This window comes from Podarcis muralis, chromosome 14, assembly GCF_964188315.1.
Source record: "Podarcis muralis chromosome 14, rPodMur119.hap1.1, whole genome shotgun sequence".
Lineage (NCBI taxonomy): Eukaryota > Metazoa > Chordata > Lepidosauria > Squamata > Lacertidae > Podarcis > Podarcis muralis.
In genome coordinates, this window is record NC_135668.1 from 13,481,535 (window position 1) to 13,501,031 (window position 19,497).

The following is a 19,497-nucleotide window of genomic DNA, read 5'->3' on the forward strand; positions in this document are numbered from 1 at the left end:
GTTTCAAAACGGCGTCCTCCTCCTCCGCGCTCGGAACTCCCCCCTCCCATCTTCTCCGCCGTTGCCCAGCAACGCCGGGCCTGTAAGGCTAGTTTGGAGCCCAGCTGGAGTTCATCAGGGGGAGGGCTTGTGAAACTCCTTCGCGCTTTCTTCTTAGGCTTTTCTTTATTTATCTATTTATATGTCGATCTATCTAGGTGTGTTGTGCCTTTGCCTGCATTCGTATAGGCGCTCCTCGCTGTGGGAGTGAGGCCCACAGTGGGGCTTTACTTTACATGACAGGGTGAGAGCTTTCCTTGAGCTGTGTGTCAGTTCAGTCCGACCGTATGCATGCTTACTCACGAGTAAGGCCCACAATGGGATTTACGCCCGGTGAGTATGTAATAAGATTGCAGCCTAGCTGCCTAGTAAAAGAGAGTTGAGAGTGGCTGGGGAGACTCAGCCAGGTGGGCGGGGTATAAAGGATTTATTTATTTATTTAGGTGTGTGTTTTTTAACTATAAAGGTGCAGGGTTTTGTTTTAGGATGGGTGTCTACTGTGCTTAAACGCTTGCCTTTTATACTTGAGCTTAACACTACATTTTTAGGCCAGGGCTTTGCTTGCTTATCTGTGTATGTACGTTTTCAGTTCTGATGCATATATCTGTGAAACTTATTTTATATTCTTTATTGAAAAAATTAAAAGTGCACTGTCACAAGGGTGCAGAGTAAGAGAAGACACACACACAAAAAGAATTTTAAAAAATAGTGGAAAAGAGAACAGAACAAAAGAAAGAACTTGTATACATGACCCCCCAAATATGTTATTGTAGTTAACCAGAACTTAACCTAATGCCGTATTTATAAAATATCTCTGTGAAACTTGGGGGAGGTTGACTTTTACCCCTTTCTCAGTTTCTTCCATAAATAGGTGTTTTTCCTTCATGCCAGTTGTTGTGTATATATAAAATTACAAAAATGGATTATTTTTCCATCTACAAGATGCCCCCATGTATAAGACGCCTCCTATTTTGGGGGGACTCAGATTTAAGAAAATGGGGGGGAGATGGCCCAGAGTATAAGACACCCCCTAATTTTTGAAATTATTTTTAAGGGGAAAACCTAGTCTTATACATGGAAAAATACAGTAATTAGTTGCTCAACTCATAGCACAAAACTAGCCATGCCTACTTGGAAGTAAGTCCTACCGAAGCGACAAGGCTCAATTCTATACCTAGTTTCCTTGGAGTAATTCCCATTGAACTCAGTGGGCTTACTTCTGAGTAGATGTGTATAGGATTGCACTGTAAGATGTCTTTATTCAAGTGATTAATCTAGTTTTAATGTTTTATATGTTCATGTCCAATGCCATTGGACAAGTTATTGCAGCCATAGTGGTATCTAGTGTTATTTTAACTATTAAATGTGGTGTTGGCAAATGGGTCATTCATTTCTAATGGTCATTAGAGTCATAATTTTTTTCCAGTTTTCACATGGGATGATAAAATGTCACTAAGCATTGTATTCCTACAGAATAATTTACACTGGTACCACTGGTTGCGCACGGGATCCGTTCCGGAGCTCCGGTCAGATCCCAAGGAATTCGCAACTGGAGGTGCCTGTTCTGCGCATGTGCACTGCACGGTAGAGCGCTTCTGCGCATGCGTGCAGGGTGAAACCTGGAAAAATACTTCTGGGTTTGCCGCATGCGTAACCCGAAAGATACACAACCAGAAGTGTGCGCATCCAGAGTTACCACTGTACTACTATCCTCCTCCTCCTATTGCATTTGTTTGTCTTCAGAAATTTGTTTAGTCGTTTAGTCATGTCCGACTCTTCGTGACCCCATGGACCAGAGCACACCAGGCACTCCTGTCTTCCACTGCCTCACGCAGTTTGTCTCCAGAAATATCTCTACCTAAATCAGGGTTCAGCAAACTTTTTCAGCAGGGGCTGGTCCACCTTCCCTCAGGCTTTGTGTGGGGCCGGACTATATTTTTTGGGGGGTGGGGGGATGAACGAATTCCTATGTCCCACAAATAACCCAGAGATGCATTTTAAATAATTTGACACATTCTACTCATGTAAAAGGGACGCGGGTGGCGCTGTGGGTAAAAGCCTCAGCGCCTAGGGCTTGCCGATCGAAAGGTCGGTGGTTCGAATCCCCGCGGCGGAGTGCGCTCCCGCTGCTCGGTCCCAGCGCCTGCCAACCTAGCAGTTCGAAAGCACCCCCGGGTGCAAGTAGATAAATAGGGACCGCTTACTAGCGGGAAGGTAAACAGCGTTTCCGTGTGCGGCTCTGGCTCGCCAGAGCAGCGATGTCACGCTGGCCATGTGACCCGGAAGTGTCTCCGGACAGTGCTGGCCCCCGGCCTCTAGAGTGAGATGGGCGCACAACCCTAGAGTCTGTCAAGACTGGCCCGTACAGGCAGGGGTACCTTTACCTTTACCTTTACTCATGTAAAAACACCAGGCAGGCCCAACAAATAACCCAGAGATGCATTTTAAATAAAAGGACACATTCTACTCATGTAAAAACACGATGATTCCCGGACTGTCTGCTGGTCGGATTTAGAAGGTAATTGGGCCTTAAGTTTGCCTCCCCTGACCTAAATGCTTCCTTAATGCTGGAGGAAAGTTTAACTGAAGTTCATGTGGACAAATACACTAATAATTTCAGAGATAAAATCTGAGAAGAGGCAACCCTAATCCAAATGGTTGCTGGTTGTTCACCCAGGGCCATGGGGTCAAGACAACAAACCCTATATTTATAGGGTTATAAACCCTATGTTTATAGACACACATCTTTTCAGGTTGTATTAAGAGCAAAGATGGTATGGAATGATCTAGATCACTTATTTGAAATCACTCTCAGTAATGGGCTTGTTATTCAAAAGCAAAGTCACATACGTGATCAAGTTTTGCATGAAAAACCAACAGCCTATCAATTTATATCATGTTTAGTGACAGTGACTTAAATACTTCATTGGAAGTATACATGAACATACATAGCAATTATAAAGTGAGTCACCTCCTGTTGATCATGTCTCTCAATTAGAGGTTGCATTTTTGATCCTGTATAGATAATTCTGACACAGAGAGTGAGGATGCTACATGCTGACCTAGATATAACCACTGGTTGTTCTAGTCAACATTATTTCCAACACACTTTTTTTTAAAAGGCTGATTTTACTGCGTTCCTTCAGATGTTTCCACAAAAATGGATTATGGATACTTGTAAATAAGTAGACTGTTTTTCAGGTGGGAAATTGAGTCTAAAGAAGACAAGAATAGCCAAAACCATCTGTTGAAGCTGGAATTTGAACTCAGGATTCCATGCTTTTAACACCAGAATGTTCCCCATTAGATTAATGGTTCACAACCAAATTTCCAAGACTTGGAAAACAAGTTAGAAAACATCATAGCTAGTAAAAGTGCTTTTCTTAGCTGCTGATTAAATGTTGGAACATACAAACCGAAACCCTCTATTTTTATTGTCACTTTGGGTAGAATCTATATATTACAAAATAAAGTCTGAAATATTAAATATCTATATTTTCTTTGCCTTGGGGACTAGTACAAGGCAGTCCAAAGCCCACTGGTTGTATACTATAGGAGCACCAGTTTAACAATCCTAAATGTTTACAATTTATAATATAGTATTTTAACATTCTTTTAGAAATTATTACATCTTGTGCTGTTGCACTTGTGCCCTCATGGGCTTCCCATAGACATCAGGTTGGTCAATGTGATAGGAGAATGTGGGACTAGATTTGGTCTGATCCAGGAGGGTTCTTATTTTCTAAGAGGCGTCGGGAGCAGCTCAGAGACCAGAGGCGGCAGAGGCTGAAAGAAAGAAGGCTGCTTAAGGCCACCTCTGGAATTAATGACAGGCAAAATTTGAACCAAGGGCTTACTTTCTCACTTTGAGCAACACACTGCACCAGCTCTTTCAGAGTGTTGTATTTTTGGTTACAAACTTCAGTCCCTGAAGTTTCCTTTATCCTCTCTTTGTGACTGCTTCCCTTCTGTGAGGGAACAAGCAGAGAGAGAGGTATGAGAATGAGTAGCAATCTCCACTCATCTTGTTCTCCCTCGAAGATGGTATGTATGAGTAGAATGTGTCCTTTTATTGAAAATGCATCTCTGGGTTATTTGTGGGGCCTGCCTGTTGTTTTTACATGAGTAGCATGTGTGCTTTTATTTAAAATCCATCTCTGGGTTATTTGTGGGGCATAGGAATTTGTTCATTTCCTCTCCCCCCAAAAAAATATAGTCTGGCCCCCCACAAGGTGTAAGGGACAGTGGACCAGCCCCCTGCTGAAAACGTTTGCTGACCCGTGTAAGCTGTTGTGCTCAGTCCCTTCTTGCAGGCATCCCAGAAACATCTGGTTGGTCACTGTGAAAAGGATGCCGAACTAGATGGGCTGCCAAGATTGGGGGCATTGTGGAAAGTTGAAAGGGTGGCTAGAACCAGAAAAAGGAAGGGGAGGGCAGGACAGGACAGGACAGGACAGGATAGGCATCAGCAGGGGACCCTGACAAGGCACTGATATCTTGACAGCTTCCCCAAGGTGCCAGGTGCTGATGCTGGTTTAGACTGAGAGCATGTTGTCTAAGGGCCTCCCCAAACCTGGCACTGAACACTTGTTAAGGTTAGAAAGCACTTCTAATGTGAATCTATACTATCTTCCCCCAACCTGGCTGAGAGCTAGTGAGGTGTAGTGGTTAAGAGCGGTAGACTCGTAATCTGGTGAAGCGGGTTCACGTCTCCGCTCCTCCACATGCAGCTGCTGGGTGACCTTGGGCCAGTCACACTTCTCTGAAGTCTCTCAGCCCCACTCACCTCACAGAGTGTTTGTTGTGGGGGAGGAAGGGAAAGGAGAATGTTAGCCGCTTTGAGACTCCTTCGAGTAGTGATAAAGTGGGATATCAAATCCAAACTCCTCCTCTTCTTCTTCTTCTTCTCCCCAATGTTTTAGACTACAGTTCCCATCAGCCCAAGTCAGTACAGTGGTACCTCAGGTTAAGTACTTAATTCGTTCCGGAGGTCCGTTCTTAACCTGAAACTGTTCTTAACCTGACGCACCACTTTAGCTAATGGGGCCTCCTGCTGCTGCTGCGCCGCCGGAGCACAATTTCTGTTCTTATCCTGAAGCAAAGTTCTTAACCTGAAGCACTTTTTCTGGGTTAGCGGAGTCTGTAATCTGAAGCGTATGTAACCTGAAGTGTATGTAACCCGAGGTACCACCGCATGGCCATTAGTGAAGCATAGTAAGAATTGTGGTCCAAAACACTGGAGGGCACATCGTTGGGGAAGGCTGATCTACACCATGAAGTCAAAATGCCATACCAGAAGGAAGGAGTGTTATTGCAGAAATACCCTTTACTATCTGTGATCATTTTCTCATGGCAGTTCATTTATTCAGTTCTATTGGCATAACTACAGCTGGAAAAAGCCGGTGTTCTAAATACAGCACATGGAGTGACTGCCTATTCAAGTATTGTGCAATTTAATTAACTTTGCTTGCAATGCTAAACACAATGAAAAAGTAGATATAGAACATAATATAGATTTAAATCTCTGGGAAAACTTTGGAAGAGTGATTTGAAGTTCACAGCATATTATTCTTTGAAGGCGAAATATCTGAAAATGATTTACAGATAGTATCTTACTCCAAGTAGACTTGCTAAAATGTATAAGTCTGAGTCGGATAAGTGCTGGAGATAAAATGAGACTGAGGGTATGTTTTATCATATGTGGTGGGCTTGTAAAAGAGTAAAAGAGTCCTGGGAAATAATTTATAATGAATTGTAAATAATGTTTAAAAGTACGTTTTCCAAAAAGGCAAATTTCTTTTTGTTGGGGTTAATTCAGATGTAAATTCCCAGGTGTCAAAAAAGATTATTTATGTATGCCACTACCACAGCCCGTGTTTTATTAGCCCCAAAATGGAAAACGAGCAAGGTCCCAACTAAAGAAGAATGGCAACTTAAACTGAAAAAATATGCGCAGCTTGCAGATTTAGCGTATAGAATAAGAGAACAAGAAGAACACAGGTTTAAAGAAGATTGGAAAATGTTTATTGAATATATGGGTGAAAATTATGTACATTTAAAACCGCTGGCAGTATTAAGATAAATTCAACCGTGTAGATAAGCTTTGATGGAGGTAATAATGGAATACTGAATGGTTTAGTTTATGTAAAATATGCAGGGATTTATGGTGTGTAAATTGAACCATGGAAAGAGAAGAAGGGAAGTCATTGATTGAAGGTTGTTTAAATGAATACTCTAAAATGTAAAATAGAAAAATTTAATAATATATATAAAGAAAAGCCGGTGTTCTAAATACAGCACATGGAGTGACTGCCTATTCAAGTACTGTGTTGTACAATTTAATTAACTTTGCTTGCATTGCTAAACACACTAGGGGTTTAGCCTCATTGAAGACAGTAGGGGTTACTTCTTAAGAAACACGTAGGAGTGCTGTTATTGCGCACGTATGTATGTTTGTTACTTTTCAAGATGAGATATTCTCACGCCAATAGGATTGTGAGATGACCTTACTTGATTTGGATGCAAGTTCAAACTTAATAATTGTTATGCTTGCAACACAACTGTGAAATTCACAGTGGTTGCATTTCCCTTCCTCATTAGGAAAACACTGCTGGTGATCAGAAGTCCAGAAGAAGGACCCAGTTGCCTTTTGAAGGTCTCTCTATTTTTAAAATAGTTTTACTGTTTTCACAGAACAAAGAGCACAATGAAGGGAAAACACATAAGGAAAGAAATAACCCCCCATACCTTAACACACCCACCCCCGGTCAGATCAGTCATTAAAGCAAGAACAAATAAAACCAACCTAGGGTGCTATTCCACATGCAACCATGAGAGCTAGGTGGACAAAAATATTTTTTCCTTAGTGGCAACAGAATAAAGCCTGACCAAATTGCACAAAGTGGGCCATGTCAATAACTTTCTAATAATTGTCAGTGTCAAGAAAAGAGAGAATAGTTGTTCCCATATCCACCAGTGCAGGAGTGGGGATCTTGTGGTCTTCCATGTTGCTGGACTACAGTTCCCATCATCCCTGATGGTTTAACTGTGCTACCTTAGGTTGATGGGAGTTGGAGTCCACAACATTTGAAGGATAATGGGTTCCCTATTTCTGCACAAATGAGAAAATAAACAATGAGTTTATAAACTTAGAGGTAGATTTCTCTCAAACAGTGAAGCTGTAATTTGTGCCCACTTCCCTGGGAATAAACCCCACTGATCACAGTGAGATTTACCGTCAGGTAACCATGTAGAGGATAGGGCTGCATGAACATTTTCAAACAACATGCTGTCAGAGGCTCTTTCATTGAACTTTCATTGAACTTAATGCATAGGATCAGTCTGCAATGAAGCCCCAGACTCAGGCACCTTCCTTGGAGATTTTCAAAGTCTAAACAGGTCTAGTACATTTTGTAGTGCTTCAAAACCTGTTTGACCAGAGCCCATGGCAGGATAAGGGGAAGTGACATACCGTATATACAACAGGCAACATATCACTGCAACGTTTCTGAAAACTATCACCTGCAAACGGAACAGGACAGTTTAAGCAGGGCTGCAAATTGATAATGCAACCAGACATAGCGCATTACACATTTTCTGTGTTCCAGTTGGACCCAAATCTCAAGATCAAATCTGCAACAGAGAGAGAGAGAGATCTAAACATATTGTTGAGATCTGTGGAAGTATCACAGTGATGTCAGTGCTGGGCTGAACAGCACCACACTACCTCTGGGTTTGGCAGGGGGCTAGGGAAGATTAGGAACAAGAGAAAGCACAATTCTTCCTTTTGGCAGCTGAAGGTGGAAATAAATGTGCGTATAAATGAAGTAAAGTAGCCTTTGAGCCTCTTCTTCAGTATTTAGTTTAATGTTTGATCATTGTTACCAATGTCTATTTCATCTTTTATGTTAATACAAATCAGCATTCTGCCCAATAGGGTTTTGTATTTATGTTGAGAAACTATTGAAGCCAAGGGCATGTGTGTCACACAGCTCAATCACAAATACTCATGTCACTTCCTCCAATAGTATGTACTTTTTAGTAGTTAGGACTGCAATCTTAAATATTTTCTGTTCTGGCAGAAGGCTGAATTAGGAGATTAAGGGGGGTTACAGTCCCTCCATCGGCTATGATGCTACAATAATTTTAATGTTTTACCCCTTCATATCTTTTCCAGCATCTGCATTTAAAGGAGTGAATCCAAAATATGGTTTTAAACAGATTAGATCAGATCAAGCGTGCTTAAAACCCTGCAATTTAAAAGGAGAGTTATATGATTCATTAATAAATGCAAGAGGGTAAGATGTCATCATTAAGATAAACAGTGTGTAAAGGTTTCATAACTTTTGAAAGTAAACAACTAAATCCCTCTGCAATCCACCTTTCAGTTCTTCGTAACATAGTGTTATGAGTGGGTGTTGAAATCTGATCAAGCCTTCTAATCCCTAGATTCAGCAAGGGTTAAAATATAAGCCAGGCTACCTTCTTTCATTGAGGTGATCGCCTGGGTGAAAAGCTAATAAGAGAGCAAAGGAAAGGGGGCTCTGTGCCAGATAATGAAAGGGTGGGTCCCATCCTCCAGCTTTTTGATAATTAGAAGAACAACTATTGAGTCTGAGAGCAGAGTTTGCTGTGATGTGACCTAGAGGGGAAAAGCTGCAGGCTGAAAAGATGGAGAGTGAGCTATGGCTGTTTTCTGCTTGAATTCAAGGCTGCTGCTATGGGAGTTAATGCTGTGAACCCCTCCATCATAGGCTCAGGTTGTATATATGTATAAATAAACCACATATCCTAAAGACACCACAGTCTCTGCTGTGCCTCATTTCCAATAGGGACCCCTGGAATCTCGCCCTACTTTGAGATTGCAGTGGCTTGCAACAATATGTTTGAGCATGCTGTACTTCTGTTGAGAAACAACTTATTTAAAAACCCAGTCACTGCTCTCCTTCTGAGAAATGTGGGAGAACCCGTCTGCCCAGAGAATCCAGCGAAAAATGCCCACTACAAGCAGGACCTGAAACAACTGCCTTCTTTGTAATGGCCATCAGGATTGTAAATCTGGAATGCAGTTGAGCTTGTTAGGAATCCTACTCCGAATGGTGTTGACTGTCAAGTTTTGCCTGTGACATTTTTCTTAAGATATTTGCTTGATCGTATTTAAAATAAATGTATTGCTACAATGAAAATGGCCATTGTACAGTTCTCTTTTATGCTCCAGCAATACATGCCCACATAAAGGTCACTTCTTCTTTTTTTGGTAAAGGCTGTTATTCAGGCTTTGTTAACAATGCAGTTCTTCAGAGCTAATCTGGGTAGTGCTTTCTGGTTCTGTTTTTATTATATGGCAGCAAAATGTCTGTCATTATGATGGGCAGATGGTGTGCACAGAGAAGGGCTTCAGTGGTGCTGTCAGGGCAGAAATCCAGAGCCCCACTCGGTTGAATGAGCAGGAGGGTCCCCCAAATGCAACAGGGATGTCTTGACACAGTTTGGACTAGGCGAAGTAATGCAAATTTTCATCTGTTATTATTGACTGGATTTCCTGCCTGTCCTTGACCACAAAAAGATCCCTGTGAAGGGTTACAGCAGTATAAAAATACAACATTAAAGTCAGTTTTAAAAAAAACCATCAGAAGAATAGAATGGATCCTAACAATATAAATCTCAGGTGCCAAAGGCTAGGGTAAAGAGGTACAGTATTTTTTGCTCTATAAAATGCACCAGACCACAAGACGCACATAGTTTTTGGAGGAGGAAAACAACAACAAAAAAATATTATGAATCTCAGAAGCCAGAACAGCAAGAAGGATCGCTGCGCAGTGAAAGCAGCAATCCCTCTTGCTGTTCTGGCTTCTGGGATAGCTGCACAGCCTGCATCCGCTCCATAAGACGCACACACATTTCCCCTTACTTTTTAGAAGGGAAAAAGTGTGTCTTATAGAGCAAAAAAATACGGTAATCGAGGAACATCCACAATGAAGGTAAACCGTCTTGAAGTCATTAAGTCGAGAATCTAAAACTGCATAACTGCACTGCTGGATGGCTTTCACATTGCAAGGACCCTTAGAGAGTGCTGTGGATCTGTTCATGGGCACACTGTACCCCCTTATTCAGGATCCTGCCCACACCCCTCTCCATGACTGGAACAGAAAACGGTTTTTGTACTTGCTTCAATGTGTCCCAAAGTGGAGCACTTTACCTTTCTCCATAGGAAACTTCACTTATATGGGAGGAGTTAAGAGTGTGCACTGGAACTATGCCAGATATCAGCATCCAGCACCGTGCAGCAACTGTTGATGCCCTAGAAAATCAGCAGATCTCACCTGTACTGATGTATTCTAGTCCTCCTATATTAGGATTTCAGAACTGCTGTTTCAGTTTTCTACAAGGTCCCCAACATAGTATTGTTCCAGAGCACTCTGGGGAATTATAAATGGTGATTCTAGTACAGCCTGGAGAAACTGGTCTGAAATAACCCATTCACGTGCATGTTTCCACATTAGAGTCTGTCTCTATGGTATAGTGGCAAAGCAGAATGGATTGGGTAATGTTCACGTGTGACAAAGTCACCATTGTACTCAGATTACAAATGCAGCTGGCTGGTATGTTGGAAATAGAATGCTAGATAAGATTAACCTTTGGTCAGATCCAGCAAGACACTTCTTATGTACTGACGCCAACTGCACCACCTCCCATAAATAATTTCTTCACCACATTCTATTCCTGAAGAAAGCACCAGCATGAACTGTCTACTCAACCACACTTTCTCAATTCTTAACAGAAGCAAGGGGAAGGAATACAGTCCTATCCCGCTGGACAAGAGAAGAAAGAGATATTGTCTAAAACATCACACATCCTTATCAGCCTATTGCATGTGTGAAGAATGAGAAGGAGGGCTATGATGGTACTCCAGAACGTCTTCTCAAAGACCCTCCTGGGGCATAGAAAGGACTCACTGATTCTGTTGTGGCTGTGCAACAGTCTCCAGCAGCTATACAGATTGCAAGGGAGGAGAGTCTGACATAAAGGTTTGTGATGTATTCCCACTCATTTAAGGATCTCCTAGTACACATGGTACTCCCCTCCTCAGTTTATCCTCGAAACCAGCCTGCAAGGTAGCTTAGGCAGGGAGATAGTGACTTGGCCAACCAAGGTCATTCTAACCACTGCTCTCACCAATGTAGTCATTGCCTTCTAGTGGTACCCATTTAGCCTTTATAGTGCCAAACAGCGGGATGTTTGTGGCGCTCCCAGACAGAAGCAAGACGATGGCAGGGCAGGTTGTGGCCATGCAACTCTGTCTCTTTTCCACCTCTCTGAATGTTGTGACCCACTGCTGCTCTCTGGACTAACTCTGAGAATCATTTCCTCTTCCAGCTGGGTGTCGAAGGAGCACCTTCACCACTATTTCCCTATTTGCTTGTTATGTTTGGCAGACAATGCATTCTTGGTAGTCAGCAAATTTGGTGAGGGTTGAAACCTTTTCTAGGGTGGCAAGATTTTATAGAACACCTCTCTTCAGCTCAGGCAAGTGCTATCATTGTTGACTCACTAAAACAAGGCTGGGGAACTTTTGACCCTCCAGATGTTGCCAAACTACAACTCCTACCAGCCCCAGCAAATATGGCATATAGCCGGGGACGATAGGAGTAATATTGGGAGCAACAAAGATTCCCCATACCTGTGCTAAAGTAGGTTCCTATGTTTGTAGACCATTCTTCTTTATTCACAGCAGGCTGTTATGTTTCAACTCTGTCCTGTTACCAGCTTTATTATCATTTTTATCTGTATTGATTTAAAGGTGGGTAAAGGTAAAGGGACCCCTGACCATTAGGTCCAGTCGTGACCAACTCTGGGGTTGCGGCGCTCATCTCGCTTTATTGGCCAAGGGAGCCGGCGTACAGCTTCCGGGTCATGTGGCCAGCATGACTAAGCCGCTTCTGGCAAATCAGCAGTGCACGGAAATGCCGTTTACCTTCCCGTCGGAGCGGTACCTATTTATCTACTTGCACTATGACGTGCTTTCAAACTGCTAGGTTGGCAGGAGCAGGGACCGAGCAACGGGAGCTCACCCTGTCGCGGGGATTCGAACCACTGACCTTCTGATCGGCAAATCCTAGGCTTTGTGGTTTAACCCACAGCGCCACCCAGTATGTTAAACAATTGGCTGTGCATTGCTTCCAGACTGATGTGCTCTGGGTGGTATAGAAATGTTTTAATAAATAAAAATGTTTCCAGGTGAGTGTGCAAAACGTTCTTTTCCGAACAGAAACAAGTAGGTAAAACACTGGGCCTTATTAGCTCAGCTCTTTGGTACTTGAGGAAATTAAAAATGGTGGTAGCGGCAAGCCCAATTCCATGGGCTTGGGGGGCGGGAATAACGGGAGGTCCAGACCACACCCAGACCCCATCTTCTCTATACGTTTAAAGCAGAACCGTCTTAAACAGTCTTGACTCCCCCACTTCAAGAATCCTGGGAACTGTAGTTTGTTCAGCGTGCTGAGAGTTATTAGGAGACACTCGCATGTTGCCCATTCCTCTCACAGAGCGACAGCTTCCAGAGTTCCCCAAGAGGGGAAGCCCTTTGAAAACTGTAGCTCTGTGGGAGAATGTAGGTCTCCTAATAATAATAATAATAATAATAATAATAATAATAATTTTTATTTATACCCTGCCCTCCCCAGCCAAGGCTGGGCTCAGGGCGGCTAACAAGCAATAATAAAAACAAGTTGAATGAATACAACTTAAAAACAAGATTAAAATACAACATTAAAATATTGAAACATTAAAATATTAAAATGCAGCCTCATCACAGGAGGAGAAAAGAAAAAGGAAAAAGAAAGAGGGGGAAGGAATCAAATTGGCTCCAAGCCAAAGGCCAGGTGGTACAACTCTGTCTTACAGGCCCTGCGGAAAGAAATCAGATCCTGCAGCGCCCTGGTCTCATGAGGCAGAGTGTTCCACCAGGCCGGAGCCAGTGTTGAAAAGGCCCTGGCTCTGGTTGAGGCTAATCTAACTTCCTTGGGGACCAGGACCTCTAGGGTGTTGCTATTTATGGACCTTAAGGTCCTCCGTGGGGCATACCAGGAGAGGCGGTCCCGTAGGTACAAGGGTCCTAGGCCGTGAAGGGCTTTAAAGGTCAAAACCAGCACCTTAAATCTGACCCTGTACTCCACCAGGAGCCAGTGCAGCTGGAAAAGCACTGGGTGAATATGCTCCCATGGCAGAGACCCCGTGAGGAGCCTCGCTGCAGCATTCTGCACCCACTGGAGTTTCCAGGACAGCTTCAAGGGCAGCCCCGCGTAGAGCGAATTACAGTAGTCAAGCCTGGAGGTGACCGTCGCATGGATCACTGTGGCCAGGTCGGGCCACATATACTAATAGCTGCCACAACATTAACAGATGATGCTTCCCAGGATTCTTTGGGTGTAAGCTTTGACTACTTAATGTGGAAAGACACTGCTTTAATAGTATAGGGCAGATGGGGCTCTGGCACCAGCCCTGCTTATCTACTTCTGAGATCACAGTTGTGGGTCTAGGAAGGTTTATACTGGGAGGGGTGATGTGATAAACCATCATGCACAGTGCAACATTTTTATGGAGGTGAAAGTTTTAGAGACAACACTTTGCACTAGGGATCAGGCAGGGCAGAAATGTCAGCTGTACTGCTACATAAGCAGGACCTAACCCTTCAGTGGGGTTTGCCTTCCAGTTTCTGATCCCTGTTTATCTCACTTCATCTACGACAACTTGGTCTGTATTACAGTGCTGCAATTCCTCTGCCAAAAGGTGTAGGAGGACTGCATAGATTCCTACTTGGCAGGGTCAGATTCCAGACAAGCCTCTGAATGCTGTTTAGTAGCTCACAGCAGCAGCTATGGAATGGGGATGAAGGCAGCGAAGGACAATGTGAAGATTAGAGTTGCAACCCTTAACACACTTAATAGAGACTCAGTCCCATCAAGTTTCATGGGACTTACTTTGGCCTAAACAAACTGAGGAAATTGCACCACAGGTAGGGCAGGATAGCAAACTGATGGCACAGAGGCTCAACCAAGTCACCAAGACAAATTTGAACACACTGGGCCCTCGCCAGATTTTTAAGTATGTCATATTCATCCAGAGCAACGATATTATTGTTTATGGCATCATAGGGTTCTTTGGGAATAACTTAACATACATAAATTGTCCATGGACTCTCTTGGTGTTCATGTATGCATTCTGCTCATCAAGTTTATTATATACTACATGGTAAAATAGGCCAACACATGCTTTTTAAAAAGCTTCAAAGCCAAAAAGTATTGCAGCTTTTTGCCCACCGAATACTGCTTTATATGAAAGCCCAGCTACATCAGTGCTATGTTGCTAACCAAAGGACATCATAAAGCATGCTGCTCCTCTGCAGCCAATCAATTTGTTGGGTGTTATATTGGAGTGGATGAAGTGAATATTGTTTCATTATAGTGGACAGACAAAGAATGAGAAATCCCTTACCTTCTGAATTTTATTTCTCCCTCTTTTTAACCCCTATTTCTCTCTCTCTCTCTCTCCCTCCCTCTCTCTCTCTCTCCCTCCCTCCCCTCCTTTGTTTCCATTGCATTTAGAACCAAGTCTTAGTTAGTCTGGGCAAAAAACAACAATATTTGATATTAAGTTTTGTACTTTTCTCTGTAAGCCCTAATAAAATGTATTCAAAACACAACCAATATATTTGTCACACTCCAGAAAAATGTTCAATTTTGCCCTGCCCCTTCAATGAGAGCACATCTTTGGGAATTATAGTAAAAGCCACAAAATTACAGTTTGTAGCTAGAGCTGTTCAGCTGCCACAACTCTACTGGAGTTGGGGAGTGGGGAGAAACCAATAAACCTAATTTGGTTATATCAATTACTTTCAATTGGTCTACTCTGAGTAACTTAGTGAAATTCCACCTTGCGGTGGAAAAAGTAAAAATGGTAGAGTTTTGCAAATTATGAACATTGGTTGCACAATTTATAAAAAGGCACATAATTTGGACTGCACTGGCGCTGAATTCTTATCCTGTAATTTACTGTGAACCCTGGCTATAGAATGGGTAGGACACCTGCCACACCCACCCATCTCTCTCTATACATACGGTACATACATACATACATACGAGACTATAGTTCCCATCATGGATTCCATGGTGACAAAGGCTGATACAGGAGATACCAGCATCTTAGGGAGCTGCCTTATACAAGATTAGACCATCATTCTATCTAACTTGATATTAGCAATACATCTCCACAATTTTTAGATGGGTCTTTCTCAGTCCTTTAGAGAGATGAACTTGGGACCTTTTACATGCTATTGTTTCAAAGGATGTCAGTGTTCCTTATTTTTTTGTATAGAAAGCTCCTTGCTATACGCTATGAAAGAAAGCTAACCATCTGATTTCAGACATCTATTTTGGCTCCTACCTTAAAATGACAAGCCATTTCCCAGATTTGCGTAATGTTTAATGGAAGGAGGTGGGGAATCCATTTGGATACACAGTACGTTAATTCAGCCCTGGACAATAAAATTCTCATTGTTTAAATCTCAAGTAAAAAACAAACAAACAACCCCACAGTTATCTATGTGGGCTTTTTTTTTAAGAGTGGGGAGGAGACACTCACATTGCGATTGTGTTCCAGGTACCATTGTCTGAAACCTATGCTGTGATGCACAGCACACAAGGGATTGTTAAGGCATCTTTAGAATATACTTTCAGTTCATGTGGAACAACAATACCTCTTAAGAGCTTGATGTGCACTAGAACGTATTTCAGAATGCTCTGCAACATGCAGGATTTCCATGGCAGAAGTTTAAAAGCTATTGGCCTAGGGATTGAATGCACTACTATATAGTGTGTTATACAAGCAGTAAATTATTTGGTCCTGCTCACATACCCGATAGCACGTGAAGGCACCAGTGAGCTTCTAGCCAGCATCATGCGGAGGCAACACTCAAACGCAACAGTGCCTCTACATGGCAGCTGTACACATGGCCACTGCAATTTTCAAGACTGCGGTGGCTCAAAAAAACAAAACCAACAAGGGACATCATTGCAAAAAAATTTAAAAATCTTGGTAGGCATATCACCTGGAGCGCTCCTCCTCTCAGAGACATCGGGTTATAAAACAGTACTTTGCTTGATCCAGCATGTTCTCAAAAGGGATGCCATGTGAGGGTGGAAGGGAAAGTTCACAAGACATCTAAAATATATGAACCAGGATTATTCCTTTCACCAGTGCTGCTAGTACAAAGGTAAGACAAGGATACAGAATGGGAAGCAGCTGCAGGACATGGAAGAAGAGGAGAATCATGGGCAGGCAGGACAAAAACTCCATCTTTGGACACACTCTGCGGGCTTTCAGAAGTATTCCCACAACCACATCCCCTCAATTCTAGGAATTTACTATGAAAAGAACAAAAAGCCGACCAACACTCATTTTCAAAGTTTTACTTCTGTTAACCATATTCTATCAAATTCCATATGGAAACCTAACAGTCTCAGCTGCAATAATGCTTTGAAATACCCTCTACTGCTTCCTATAAGCAGACTTTGAAAGAACTGTCTGTAGTTCACCTGCCACTTCAGAAATCCTCATATGAAAAGACCAATTTTGACTCCATAGCCATCAGGTATGACTCCTGAATGCTGGTCTTAAGTTTTTATTTAGTTTCTCCCCCTTTTCTTTTAAAAAGAGTAAAACCACAAACTTCCATTTGGCACCACTCGTCTGTGCAATCCCATCAACCACAGCCCATGTTTATCTAAATCCAAGATTTAAAAATCCAGTTCTGCGATGTGCCAAAACAACAGTGGCTAGGACACTCTTAAGAAAGGGTTGTACATTAGCAAACAGTTAAATTGGTAATGCTTGATCAGTAGCGTTTGCATATAAATACCAAAGAGTAATACTTAAACACACGTGCAAAATTTAAGTTAATAGGTGCAGCCTGCTAAAATGTTGCACAATTAGCTAATCACATTAGATAATTAAGTGCATCCCACAGGTTCGCAACCCAATGTGGACATTTCCCACCTCCCTTTCAGTTTCAGAGCTAATATGGTTAAGATTACATCTGCACTTGTATTTTCATTAACTAAATTTAGTTCAGCCAGTCTACAAACCCATTCTAACTCCAGCTGCAAAATGTGGTTTGACACTAACTATGGTTAGCAAGAACATTCTTCTTTGAAACTGAAAGGGAAGATGCCAGTGGAGTGCTCTTAACTGACTAGCCACGGAGCAGGCAGTAATAGGCTTGCACTAAAAAAATGTGGCATGTGTAGAAGTTTCACATAAGCCCCTTTGACAGATTGCAGTTGTTTAGCAGCACAGCTTCGTAGATGGTGCCCCTGACCTTCAGAGTGCTTTTCAAAATACAGGCAGAAGGCAACAACACTCTCCCTGTATCTCTTAAACACAAGCCAGCCACATAATGAAAAACACATCAAGAAACAAAAACTCTACAATTTCTGAACTGCACTGTTTATTTTTGCTGCTTGAAACCTAAGTGACAGTATGCCACCATAATTACGGGGTTTCTTCTAAACCTTTACTACACTGCAGGTACAGAAATATACGGACACATTTTTGGAGAATTGACATTTTGCAAAATGCAGCAAACATTTTGATTTATACATGAGAAAAAGGAAGTGTTCAAAAGGGTATGCATTTCAAGTTATTGCAGGTTATTTTTTTTTTGTGAGATTTCTTTTTTCTGCAGGTAAAATATGTTTAAATTTAAACCAACAGGAACGTGTCAGTGTATTTAAAATCATGACAAACAAAACCTTCGCTCTGGTCATTAGTTGCCCCTTGACAAATTATTAGGGTGTTGCATGGTGAGGGCAAGATGTCAACACAGCATAAATCCCGTGGCATTTGGTTTTCTTCTGGAGATTAAAGCTGTTTTTCTTGGGATAAATGCAGCAGCAAAACACAAACCAGCTGATCAAAAAAGCACTTCTGCCATTAACTCCAATAATTTCAGGGCACACCAACCGACAGTAGTTTTGCCATTCCCAGTTTTTAAGGTTTACATCACTGCGCTGTGGCCTTAAGTACATTTTGTAATTGCCTGTTGTTGGTTAAGCCAGCTTGCTGACTACGGCCTGATTGAGAGAATTTAGTTGGTTGGTCCATTTATCTAACGCAGTATACCGTGCTCCACCCCTCTTCTGATGATCCAGCTCAAGGAGTTGATTGACTTGATCAATTCGGCCATGAATAGTGCTAAAGCAAGAGACAAAACAAGAAAGTGTTAAAGTGCGCCCTACAACATAGGTAATACAGGTTGGTGCAAAGTTATGAATGTTCCAGACAACACAAGCTGATGCAAATTATGAGTGTTTCCACTCATGGCCAGGAGGTCAAGAGCTCATAGAGTCTTTCCCCTCCCTCCTGACATCTCCAGTTCCCTCGACTCCTCTTTCTGTAGAGGAATTACATTAATGCTACAAACTAAAGTTTGCAAACTAACTATGGTTAATAGTCCCTGGTTCAGATTAACTCTGGTGAGGGTCAAAAAGGGAAGGGTGGAATTAACAAGGCATGTGCAAGTCCATGGGACACTCCTAATTTACTGAATATGAGTAGGATATTTTTATGATTTATTTCAAAAAAAATATACGCTGCTTATTATTATTATTTTAAAAAACCAAAAACCTCATAGCTGTTTCCAAAAACATAAAAAGAAAAAATTACAACAGTACTTTAAAACATGCAAAAGTTAAAATCCATAAATAGATTATAATTACCTCAACTTCCTAAGCATCTGAATAGGCTTGTCTAAATAAAAATGTTTTTAAAGGTAAAGATTGCGGACGACTCTGAGGTTGTGGTGTTCATCTCACTCTATAGGCTGAGGGAGCCAGTGTTTGTCTGCAGACAGCTTCCGGGTCATGTGGCCAGCATGACTAAGCTGCTTCTGTCAAACCAGAGCAGCGCACGGAAACGCCTTTTACCTTCCTGCCAGAGCGGTACCTGTTTATCTACTTGCACTTGACATGCTTTCGAACTGCTAGCTGGGCAGGAGCTGGGACCGAACAACGGGAGCTCACTCCGTTGCAGGGATTCGAACCGCCGGCCTTCTGATCGGCAAGCCCTAGGCTCTGTGGTTTAGACCACAGCGCCACCCGCCTCCCTAAAAATGCAGGCAGGGGGAGGTAAGGATCTGGCCCAATCCAGTTCCCCACCCCTGCTATAAATAAACATTTAAAAAAACATTCAGTACTCAAAAAGGAAGGGGAAAAATACTCACTTATCCAGTATACACTGCACAAGCAAGCTCTCCACATCAGCTACATCTATGTTTAACTCCTAAGGGAGAAAAGAGGTATTAAGTATCAACATAGCTTTGGGTAGTAAGCAATTTTTTTCTTTATCTAGGAAAGCAAGGGTGAAGTTAAACATATAACGTCAATACCAGTATGATCACTGGGA

General features: G+C 42.3%; 1 protein-coding gene and 1 long non-coding RNA gene across 3 annotated transcripts in view; one reads left to right on the forward strand and one right to left on the reverse strand.

Annotated features, from left to right (window-relative positions):
• Positions 1–19,497, forward strand: part of LOC114584455 (uncharacterized) — a 21,441-nt gene continuing 1,944 nt past the window's right edge. Inside the window, exons 1-2 of the long non-coding RNA XR_003703659.2 lie at positions 1–372; positions 10,820–11,066. This is a non-coding gene — a long non-coding RNA (uncharacterized LOC114584455). The remainder of the gene's footprint in view (positions 373–10,819; positions 11,067–19,497) is intronic.
• Positions 16,491–19,497, reverse strand: part of COPS2 (COP9 signalosome subunit 2) — a 20,999-nt gene continuing 17,992 nt past the window's right edge. For both annotated transcript variants that reach the window (XM_028706348.2, XM_028706346.2), the window contains exons 12-13: positions 19,316–19,374; positions 16,491–18,288 (exon numbers count right to left, since the gene is read on the reverse strand). In XM_028706348.2, coding sequence (XP_028562181.1) covers positions 18,144–18,288; positions 19,316–19,374 — 204 coding nt within the window. In that variant the 3' untranslated portion in view covers positions 16,491–18,143. The remainder of the gene's footprint in view (positions 18,289–19,315; positions 19,375–19,497) is intronic.